Consider the following 12,289-nt stretch of genomic DNA (forward strand, 5'->3'; position numbering starts at 1 on the left):
CCCCATCCCTACCTGTTTGGTGTTGCTTTACCAGAAATTTGAAGCAAACAGATGCTTCTACACTTAAATTCAGCACATTGACACTAAAGTGCGTATCATATATAGAACATTTTCATTGTAGTCTAGCCAAGACTTACACTACATTCGTCCTTATCCCATTGCAGCAGCTTTTATGCAAACCAAGGCAGCAATTTGAGCCCAATGCTGCCGTGTCTCTGAACGCACGCTGTGCACCTTGTTTCAATCAGATTTTAAAAACAACAGGAGACTCTGGGTATTGCCAGAACTTCTAAAATACAAAATGAACAGAAAAGACACTTTGTAAGCTGCAGACAATCCTCAGTTGCTGCAGTGCAGCATAAGATAGTCTTTGCACAGCCGTGACAAATTTCACTGAGCGATACCCAACAATTGGCTTTCTCTGACCTTTGGTGTACTTTACTGATCAGCTTCTGGCAAAACAACTTACAGCAGCTCCACACAATAAGTCTCTCTCCTCTGGGATACTTCTCTGAGATTTATGAGCTTGAGGCTGCATTTTTCCTTTTGTGTCCAACCTACACACCAGATTGTGAAAGCAGTGTTCCGTGGCAAAGCAGTGCTCTATAACGGCAGGTTTTTCACAGGGGAGCTCCATTTATCGATTCATGATAACATTTCAGAATGACTCCGATGCTCTGTAAACAGGCTTCACTTTCTCTCAGCACATACACAGAGCCCTTTGGCCAGCACACGCTCTGCAAAAACACAAATGCTCCTCTCAGTCACTGCAGACTTGGATGAGCACAGAGTGTTCTGTTTCACCAAGTTTTTCCCTCTTAGAGACGCTTTGGTTCAACATTTCAATGCATACAAACCAAAGGTGGATGAAAAGTGCTGCACTCCAACAACATTCAGTCACAGCAAATCACAAACAATGAGTAAAGACATGATGCTCTACTTTCCTGCTGCTTGGTTCCAAAGGAAAATGGGCGTTATGCACAAGCCAGCATGACGTATATCCGGTTAAAAATTAGGTTGCATATGAATTTCCGGTTACCATAGAGTGCTGTGCTATCGTATTATTACATGAACTGCTTGTCGGCAAAACATCCAAACCTTTTCATTTTCGTTGCCACTGTGTTAAATGTTAATGGTTATGTTGGTGTTTTTAATTGTTGCCTGTTTTTTTTACGCCGCTGAATGTGATGAGCTGTGATTGTACGTAAGTAGACTAGTCCTTTCAAAGACCGAATGACAACAGGAGGTTATGCACATTTGTTTAAGCGTTCAGTGATAAAAGTCGATATTTTGCTGGAAAAACAAAGTTTCATGGATGTATGCTAACCACTAGCATATCAACGCAATTTCTAGTGCACCTTATCACCAAGCTCGCCCCAAGGGCTCTACATTGTTTTGGTGTTGGTAGATTAAGAGCTATATAACACGTTGAATGGACTGAAAATTAATCCTTGTGTAAGACTATTGCACTTGTTTGTGTGTTCAGCCATGAAAGTTTAAATTTTTCTTGAAAACCAAAATTTTATTATTATGTGCTAACCACTAGCATCAGTGCAGTTTCTGTTTCTATGTTGGCGTAGCACTAGGTTTCAATATCAGAGCTCCTAATGTACCAAAAACCTGAATCTAGACTTAGAACATGTTGTATGTATGAAATAGTAATCTCTATCAGAGAGCTCTGTATCAGTGGCTCTGAGGAAGATCTCTTGTAGCCCCGATTTTACCTTATACTTTCATAAAAGTAGAAACACATAGGGCTCTAATTTCGTTGACCAGGCGCAAGCGCAGGCGCACCTGCCCTGCGCCGGCCTTCGCCGCACGGACAGGGCGTGACCGGCGCACTTTGCAAGTTTCCTGCAGTGCCAAGAGAGGCGCAGTCAAGGCACAGAGGAGCCCAGAGGTGGGCGTCCACGCCTCCCTATGGCAAATGGCAGAGAGGGAGGAGAAAAGCCGTGAGTGGGTTTAACACAGCCGAGCGCTGTTTTCACCAATCAAATGAGCGCCTCCTTGCCTTTAAATGCCCTGTGGCCGAGGCGCAGCGTCTCAGTGGTCTGACTGATCCCCAGCACCGCGGAAACAGTGTGCTGGAAAGACCCGGTAGCGGAGACGGTCAGAGCCGCTGTCCCTGCAGCATGAGAATGGACAGTGGGGACACGAAGCGTGTCACCGTGTGGGCCAGCTCCCAGGACAGATGTTCCTTTGTCATTAATAGGAGAACAAAATGAAGAGACAGTTACACAGCTGGCTTATCCATTCAGAATACTTTTGATCCACCTGCACTCCTGGTTTGTCATCGCCAAATAGCAGAACCTTTGGTGATATACTATATACTCCCCTGGTGTCTCCACCTCATCTTCCTCACAATAATGTACTCCATCTTTTTAGATCACTTAAAAAAAAAGACTAAAACAGAGAAATATGGGAAATCACGGGTAAATCCTGAGTGACATACATGTATTTTGTCTCTTTTTTCTTTGTCTTTTCTCTCCCTCTTTTCTTTGAATTGAATGAAATGAGAGAACCAGATATATACTCAGTATCAGATGTTAAGGCTGTTTATTGTTTAATTGTAAGATGTGCATCAAACTTCCAGCTGCCGTCAGGTTAACTTTCCATTATGACAAACAGCTTTAATCTGACATCAGATGTGACGGGACAGTTAATATAGATATACATGTATGTGCTGGTTCAGACAGTTACATAAATAGTGATTGCTGTGATTGTTTATTGCATTAAAATGTGCCTGACACTCTGGAAACCTGCCTCTGAGGCTTTGATGACATGTGCGCACATGTACACCTGTCACCAAATTACAGCTGTGGAGGGTGCGCTCCGCTTTGCGCCGAGGATAGACCAGGTTGGAGCTGGCGAGCTTTCAGCGCACTTTCTGCACTGTTTTTGGCACAAAGTTTTCACTTCGTGCCAAAAACATGAATCTGCTGACATCTCCCCCTGGTGCGCCGTCAACTCCCTCTGGCGCGCCGTCACACCCATCTCTGCGCAGACGGTCTACCAAATTGTCAAATTGGCGGCGCGGCACATGAAATTAACACTGCGCAGGGAGCGCCAGGCTTGCGCCCCCTGTGCTGCACCACGAAATTAGAGCCCCTAGTGTTCTCCTGTTTCTGACTGAAAACGCCGCACAGACCCACCAAGCTTTAACAGGAGTACCTCACTCTTCGGCGAACAGTCAGCTGTACACTCTGATTGAAGAAGACGTCCACATCCAGCTTCAGTCTGACATTATGCATTGAAAACTTATATGCAGAATAAATTTAAGTATCTTAAAAACTTGAAAGCTTCAACACAAAAGATCAGTTCTTATTGAGTCCTATGAGTGACATTAGACTAGTGATGTTTGTTTTTTTGTTGTTGTTACATTTACGTCCATAAATTAGACTATTTATAGCCTACTTATCAATGACATAGGGAAACATAGCGAGTCTCCTTCCATCTTTTGTCTATCAAAAGTGCTGTAAAACCTTTGTTTTGAATGCCCAACACTGCCTCTCAAGCAGAAAATGATCAGAAAAGCTGCAGACGATATCAAAATCTATTACCACCAGAAATTACACAGATGCTGAATCAGACTGAATTAGTATTGTCAGCAGACTTATGCGTGTCTTGAAATATGGTCGGTGATTTTCCCTTGAATTTTTAAAATTACAGGCAGTGTTGACTAGCACAGTATAAAAACACACACATCCTCCGCAATTATTACAAATTATCACCTTTCCCCAGGTGAAACTAATACTGTAAGAAAAGATCTTCAGACTGCATTTTTCTCTGTAGCCACGCTTCAGAAAGCTGTCCCTTTACATTTTCAGAAAATGGTTTTAGCAAAGTCATTTTTTGTAACGGTGTTTTGTAACCGTGAGTGAGGAAGGAATGCAGTGGATATATTGCGCAGGAACACAGACTGACTATGCTCTACATGACACGGACCAACTGTCTGTGCTCAACAGCTAAAAAACACGATGCAAGAAAAGATTACTAAAGATTCTAGAATTTCTGAATGAAAAAAAATGTATCTTAGTTTATCAAGTAAATAACTACGACGGCATATTAGGGCCACTAAAGAAATAAAAAAATAAAAAAATTTTCAAGACAAAAACTCAAAATTTTCGAGTTTCTGAAGTCCCAAATTTACGACTTTAGAAACTCAAAAATTTGCAAGTTCATTAAGTGGAAAATTTACGAGTTTATAAACTAGTAGATTTGTGAGTTAATAAAGTCACAAATTTGGCCCTAATACGCCGTCGTAGTCATGTACTTCACTGCAAGATGGACTGAATTGTAAGCCTCATAAGATTGTACTTTGGAGTTGAACTCAGCAATTAGGAGATACCACTGGTTTTAGCCCAGAGTCATTACATTCTTATGGGCAGTCCGGCTCTGAAAAACATTGTCGTGCCAGGGCTGTTCAGAAGAAAGCAGCACACTGGACTTGAGGAGGTGTTTGCTTTTATCTTGCAAGAAGTTCAATGCAGCGGGCAGATACGGGAATATAGAATAGAACTTTATTAGTCATTGCAACAAGCACAAAGAAATCGCAAACATATTGCAAAAATATAGATGGTTCTCCGAGCTATACAGATGTGGTGTGTGGTTCAACAGGACACGAACGAAAGAGCGAGTCGTTGAACTTTCCTCCTCAGGAGCATTTTATTAAAGGAATGAAGAAAAGTAAACAGCTGATCTTGCGCCTCTGCAGCGGAGACCAGAGCAATCGATTACAGTTTACAGTCCACTCTGACTTCTCAGTAGATCACAGATGAACAAATAGATCGTGCAAAGACACATGAAAACATCTGGCATCTCCCATATCTGTCACGAAACAACCTTCAATTTTTACAATTTTTTCAACTTAGCTTTTTTCAGCTTATTTGCATCTCTCAAGCGTGGCATCCCCTCTGCCTGTGCATCAACTAACACCCGGGACTTGTCATAAACCAGTAAATTTATGACTTTACAAGGTTGTAAATTTTTGACTTTTTTTAACTCGCAAATTTACTAGTGTATTAAGATGTAAATTTTCCACTTAATGAACTTGCAAATTTTCGAGTTTCTAAAGTTGTAAATTTGCGACTTTAGAAACTCGAAAATTTTGAGTTTTTTTCTCGAAAATTTATTTATTTATTTATTTTATTTCTTTAGTGGCCCTAATAGGCCTTAGTAAAATAACACTCCGAATCTTTTTTCAGTATATGTCGCTTCCTGTTATCACTACCTGGAGCTCACCTGTAAAAGCCTGGGTCCACTGAGCGCGGAGTGGGATGGGCTGGATTAATCAGGGTTTTCTGCTGGTGAATATGATGGACAGAGAGTGGGTCTCTTCACTGATCACACATCCTTTCTGAACGCAAAAGTGTGTGTTTAGCTTGGTAGTGTTAAGGGATGGGTACCAAGTTAGGTACTTTTATAAGTACCGACCAAAATTCCATGTGAACTACCAATCACAGATTCACCTAAAAACAAACAGTACCATGTTTCTGTACCTAAACATATCTTTGTGACTGTGAGGGAGTGGAAGAGTAGGTAATTTTCCATGCTGGATATGAACACAGCATTACAGGTTTATTTATTTAGAATTAAAGATGTTAAATTGTCCGTTTGCATTGCTGATGGCTGCATGCATAAGAGCACAGCCGTGTTTCCAGCCCAACTCAATAACCAGTACATTTTCAGACCCAGATGAAGTCCTGCTACTGCAAGTTTTGGTCCCTGGACTAGCTGTGTTCCCTTTTTTTTTATTTGGGAATTAGGAGAAGTGCATTTTAAATTTTGAGTTTACATTTTGTCAGTGCATGTGTGTGTAATGACCAAGCCTTGGCTGAAACTTCTGTTCTATTTGTATTCATCAGTTAAGATCAAACTTTGAAACCATTTTTTAGAAATTGCTCATTTCTCCCTGTCACTCATCCTGTCAGCTCCATGAAGAACAGATCCGTTTCCATTTAGATCGATCCGTCTGTCTAGACAGGCTGTGTTCCTGAGCACACATGGCACTTTTCGAGTACTTTTGTTGCCATTTGTCAGCCTTCAGGTTTACCTTTGTATCTACAGTGATTACATGTTGAGTGGATAACCTTCACTCAGCTCCGCTCTCTTTGGGTAGCGCGGATGGGAGACTGAGGATGCTTGTTGCTCTGCTAATATCCTACATGCTCTTCTTCTGTCTAGACACTGCATCACAAACACAAATTAAAGCCCAGACTTTAAGGAGGACGCTGTTTCTAAGAGAGCACAACCTATTCAGAGCAACGAGAACAAACAGGACTTTGTGCTTCCTCGCTCTGTCTTACACCTTTAAAAGGTCTCTTTTCTTTTCTTTTACACGTTATAAACATTTCTTATTCCCATAATAGTTCAAACTCACAGCTTATGTAATGCATTTAAACTGGCATTATTTGTTCTCCAGAAAGATTAAAGTCTGGCACAGTTTGTCTCTATAAGTCGAGTGAAATCACTGCAGCTCATGCTGTACAGATGCAAATCCTCCCTCCTCCCCTCTCTTTCTCTCACCTCTCTCCCCCTCTTATCACACTTCCTCTTTTTTGGGGTCCTGTTCCTGCTTGACGTCCTGCTAAGCAATTTCCTCTGCCTCAATTTTTTAGACCATAATTTTGATTGATAATTATCGTTGGGGACATAATTCTGTAGAGCCACCCAGCAGAGTGAAAGACTAGTAGAATAAAATAGAAATGGTCTGTTGTTGGGTGCATTCGAGCGTAGCCACAACAAATGAATGGATAAATCTCTCAGAGCTGCACTCTGCTCTGCCGATTCAAAGACCAGTGCGGCAGAGAGGGGAGAAAACGTACTTCTCTCCCCCTGCAGTCCAACTTTATGGCCTCTGGTTTCAAACTAAGAACTTATGATTCATCCTCTGTTTCTCCATCTCCTTTTGTTTTCAGAAAACCTTCAAAGACTAGCTGTACCCAGAAGGATTATCAAGCTGATTTCCTCCAGATTTAAACACAATCCAGAGGGAAATCTCTTCCACAGGCTTAGTTGGGACCACTGGTCAGGCGTGGTGGTTTTTCAGATCTGAGCTGCTAATAATTGCCCATTTGATAAAGCCATTGACAGTAATGTCCTAGATTATAGAATCCTCTGGGGAGTCCAGTATGACTTCCTCAGATACACCCTGACAGGAAATGAACAGTTTCACACACGCCATTGTTGTTTCTGAAGTGAAACAACAATCTGAGTTTTCCCCTCTGGGTAACCTGAGACCAGTTTACCCAGAGGACGATCAACTCATTACATCCTGAGTGTTTTCACAGGGTTTCTACAGCTTAAAGTGATACTCCGGGATGGAGCAAGTTGGGTCCTATCACAAGGTTTAGAGCAGAAATGACCCCTACAGCAGTGATTTTGTGCAGCAGAAGCCCAGAGCACTCACACCAAACACCCCCTCCCTGCTCCTCAGCCGGTTTCCTCTGCACTCAGACGAGGCCATATTTTACTTGACCAAAAACACAAATAAACGGACTCCCACGAAAAAATCTGATTTCGGTCTGCATTCACACTTTATTCAAAGTGAACGGCAGGTTGTCCTCGCTCTCATAATCACTCATCTTTACGTTGTTATTGCATATTTCGTCCTGGCAGACTACCTGTGTTTCTTTATAGCTTCCACGCCGCGCGTGCGGACTGATACACTAAGCGGTGAGCGCCTCGTAGCCAGCTGTGGCTCTGCAGCGGAGGTAGCGCCGTTTTACGACACGATGAGAACTGGAGCCTTATTTAGCGTTGTTTTTGCGTGAAAGTAACGCGCTGAAAATTCTCTAAATAAAGCGTGAATGCAGACCCATATCAGATTTTTTGGGTGGGAGTCCGTTTATTTGTGTTTTTGGTCAAGTAAAATATGGCCCTGTCTGAGTGCAGAGGAAACCAGCAGAGGAGCAGGGAGGGGGTGTTTGGTGCGAGTGCTCTGGGCTTCTGCTGCACAAAAACACTGCTGTAGGGGTAATTTCTGCTCTAAACCTTGTGATAGGACCCAACTTGTTCCATCCAGGAGTATCACTTTAAGGTAAGTTAAATTCAAGACTTTCAAAGACTTTTTAATGCAATTTGAAATTAAGTTTAAGGCCAACTTCACAATAAACACAAATGAAAAAAACCCACATCAATTACATAGGGTTAGGGACAATTCAGTGTTTGTTTGTTCCACTCTCGTGATTGTGTGATGTTACCACGAGTCACTCACTAAATTTAAAAAAATAAATTTGTATTTATTTTTCATTTATTTTAAGATTTTGGTCTATTTAAAGTCTGACTAACATATGTTGACTTTTTTTAAAGACTTTTTAAGATGAATTTAAGACATTTTAAGACTATCTTAGGCAGCGGTCTCTAACCTTTTATGCGCCATGGACCGGTTTGATGTCACACAATATTTTCACTGACCGGCTCCTCTTCTGTTTCCTGACTGGCTCTTTTACCCTGCTACAAGAAACTTTCCAGAAATATTTGTTTTTTTGCCCACCTTGCTAGCCTAGGGGTTTGGCATCAAAAATGAGTCAGACAGGTGTGATGGAGAGAATCTGGTCATTTTTCAAAATGAGGTTATAAATCAAACTGAAATAATGTAAGTTGGGATTATTTTATGTGCGGCCCAATACCAATTGACCCACGGACTGGCACCGGTCCGCAGCCCGGGGGCTGGGGTCCACTGATCCAAGGCCTTGTTTTTAGGGCGAACGAGACACAAACGAACCCTGGTGCGGACCAAACAACCGGACCAAGACCCACTTTTTGAGGTGGTCTCGATCCTTCCAAACGAACTCTGGTGCGGTTCGTGGTTCTCCGGTTCAGGTCTGAATACAAACCAAGGTCCATCCGAACTAACTACAGGATACATGCGCCCTTTGGGCCTATAAAGCCACCGTAACCTAACCGTCTTTGGTTCATACCTGATTCTCCGTCTTCTGTTTAGCCAAGCTGTTGCTACCATGTTGTGGGTCAGGACACGCAGAGCATAGCGTCTCCTTGCTGCGTGCATTGGTCTTTGCTGTTCCAAAATTGGAAACGGTGTTGTTAAGCCTTTTTTGAAGGAGCTGCTCTTGAAACTGAAAATGATTTTGCAGCTCTAATAAGAGCACAAACACATGTTTACCTCCATTTCCAGGTCTGTATTCTGTGTGCTGCCTTTGTCAGTGCTGTCCAATGAGAGCACTGATCGTCACACACGTGGATGTGTTTACAGAATATAGTCCACTTGCAAAAAGTACAATCTGAATACGAACCGCGCCAAACGACAAAAATAAAGTCCGCTTTTGGTCCGGACCAAACAAGTGGACCAAAGGATTTTTCTGGTCTGAATACAGCCTTAGATTCATGAATTCAATGCCTTTTAAGACTTTTCAAGGATCTGTGGGAACCCTCATTCATGGGGACAAAGTGAAGTTGACCCAAGATCTAAGGTCATGTCGTGGGGCCCACAGTCCAAACAAGCCAGCCAAAACGTCTCTCTTCTTGGGAATGTCTCCTCTGTCCCTCTCAAGGATCCCGTCATTCCCTGGCTAGAAGAGATGTAAAGTCCCTCCACCGAGCTCTGGGTCTCCAGAGGGAGGCACAAGCCACCACAACACAACGCGAGGGAGCAGCTGTGTCTATGAGGCTGAGCCCAGACTCCCTTTAGAGGAAACTCATTTCATGTGGATCGACTGGTAAATAGCAAGCTCTGCCCTCCAGCTCAGCGCCCTCTTCACCACAATGGTCCACATTACTGCTGACACTGCACCAATCTGCCTGTCGATCTGACAATCTAGTCTACCCTCAGTCCTGAACGAGACCTTGAGGCAGAAATGACATCCCATCATGTAAATAAGAAACATAACACATGGCTATTTGTCTGTTAAATAAAGTATTAAGTTAAAGATCTGATCTATGAGAGAGGCAAGGCACTGCTGCTTCAATTTTTCCTCACAGTCCAGTGCTGTGAGGTGCGGCTGTAAGGTCTAACGTTAGTGAATCCTGGTTATGTCCTGTCAGTCATCTACCAATCAGAGCTAATGTAACCTCACTCTTCATTTTATTGATAGACTCTCAAGTTTGAACAGAGCACTGCAGAATAACTGCTGACTGTGGGTTGGAATCAACATTAGCACAAACAGTTTAGCCTGTGTTAGCCTTTAGCCTGTGCTCTATCTCTCTCTTGTTTATCTTTCGTCTGCTCTTCTGTCCTTTTTCTGTCTGACAGTTAGGCTCCAGTGTCCAACATTACCACCAAATAAATCCAGGAAACCCTTTTCAGCAGAGAAAAACATAGTTTTGTTTTCTCACGGCTGAACTTTGCTGGCCAGCATGGTGTAGTCAAAGCGACATTTGGCCTACATGTTGTAAAAGGATTCATGTTCCCAGGGTAAATCCTTCCTGACCACAGATTCAGAAAAATTTAGAAATAAGTAGTTGTGGTGCAGAAAATCTTATTTCAAGATGTGGATTATGAACAGGTAAAAGTTCAAAGTTATGACTGTTTCAAGATCACTTACAAAATCCTCTGAGGTGGAGGCACCTGAAACCCCTATCATCTTACCCCAGTTGGTACAATTCAGCTCACACATCTCCAGAAAAGGAGTCTTTGAATGTTCTGTGTATTTTCACTGTTATTTATTTTCTGCAAAAAGGTTTTTTTTTGTGAAAACGGTCCAAAAACCTCCCTTACAACCACGGTTTTAATATTCAAGTCAGAGGCCTCACTATTATTTACATGGAAAGCTTGCTCTGTCGTAGGTTAGCATGACTACTGTTTTTAAGATATTGCCAGGTTTGCCTTTTGATTAACCCTTGTCATGCCGTAGTTGTGATTTTGTGACCAGCCACAGTGAAAGCATGATTCCTCAGTCAGCCATGTCAGTTTATTCTCTTTACACTAACCTCGCCTGCCTTTTGTAATGTGCTGGGTTTGTTAATGTGTTTCAGGTGCTGGGCAGTGCTAGAAATCGTCCCCCAGACGTCACTACCTGAGAGGCGGATGGCTGCAGAAACGACCTCCCAGCCCGACTCCAGCAGCCCATCAGCCGTCCCCCTTCTGCCTTACTCCAACATTTCCCTGGAAGAGTGAGTCTTTGCCCTGCATGCTTTGTTCTGCTGCTGCCTCACAAATATCAGCCCAGGCACTGTTCACCTGCAGTGGATATTCTTTCTGGAAGATTAAGTTATATCTGGACAGGATGAACCAGACTTAGGGCGTATTCAGACCTGGACTGTTTGGTCCACTTTAAAGAGACCAGGGTTTGTTTCCCACCCTGGTGCAGACTTTTCATGCAGGTGTGAATAGACACAAACGAACCCTGGTGCGGACCAAACAACCGGACCAAGACCCACTTTTTGAGGTGGTCTCGGTCCGCTTCCAAACGAACTCTGGTGCGGTTTGTGGTTCTCCAGTGCAGGTCTGAATACAAACCAAGGTCCATTCGAACTAACTACAGGATACATGCTCCTTTTGGGCCTATAAAGCCACCGTAACCTAACCTGGCCCGGACCAAACAAGTGGACCAAAGGACTTTTCTGGGATGAATACAGCCTTACTTGCACTTTCAAGTCTATCAATGACTTAGAACCTTTGAGTTAGGGCAGACATATTTTAAGATGCAGGGCCTACCTGTGGCACTAGTCGCATTACCATTACACCTAGAACTGTGCAAAAACTAAATATTGCATAAAAATGGTAATGGAAACACCAACATTTTTTAAAGCCTCTCGAATTTGGTTTATGCTTTCATGAGGTGGTCTTTTAGAAGTTTCTCATTGAAGTTTATCACTGAAGTGCAATGGAAACACATTTTTCACAAAAACACGTCACCTACGTAGAGCTGGGCGATACATTCAACCACATGAGATGTATAAAATGCCAATATCTTTTTGCAGTCACATTTTAAAAACCCAACTGAAAGGTCTGCTTGAACCAATATACATAGGTCATTTTATGCATCAAAAGGTTGAATAATAAAAATGTATAAAGTGATTTAGAGGAAAAACCAGAATATTCATATACATATATATATTTATTGTGTATCATGATATAACCCAAACATATGAAATAGCCTATTGTTTTTTGACCATACCGTGCAGCCCTAACCAGACTTGAAAAGAATAGAATAGAAAATACTTTATTTATTCCTGAGGGGAAAATTCAGGAGTCACAGCAGCAATCAAGAAAACAAAAGTAAGAAAGTGTGAAGAAAGTGTAAAAAGGTCCATAAGAAAATAGATGATGACAGCTTGTCCATCATTGTCCAGTTCAGCCAGTCTCCACCTCCACAGGGTCCAGGACTGA

General features: G+C 42.4%; 1 protein-coding gene across 1 annotated transcript in view; it reads left to right on the forward strand.

The window, feature by feature from the left end:
* Positions 1-12,289, forward strand: part of LOC141788590 (uncharacterized) — a 110,833-nt gene that overhangs the window by 74,120 nt on the left and 24,424 nt on the right. The window contains exon 12 of the mRNA XM_074667480.1: positions 10,933-11,070. Within this exon, the coding sequence (XP_074523581.1) occupies positions 10,933-11,070 (138 nt within the window). The remainder of the gene's footprint in view (positions 1-10,932; positions 11,071-12,289) is intronic.

Source organism: Halichoeres trimaculatus, unplaced genomic scaffold (assembly GCF_033239565.1).
Source record: "Halichoeres trimaculatus isolate MK-OKI-2021-1 unplaced genomic scaffold, fHalTri1.1 fHalTri1_scaffold_4, whole genome shotgun sequence".
NCBI classification, from domain to species: domain Eukaryota; kingdom Metazoa; phylum Chordata; class Actinopteri; order Labriformes; family Labridae; genus Halichoeres; species Halichoeres trimaculatus.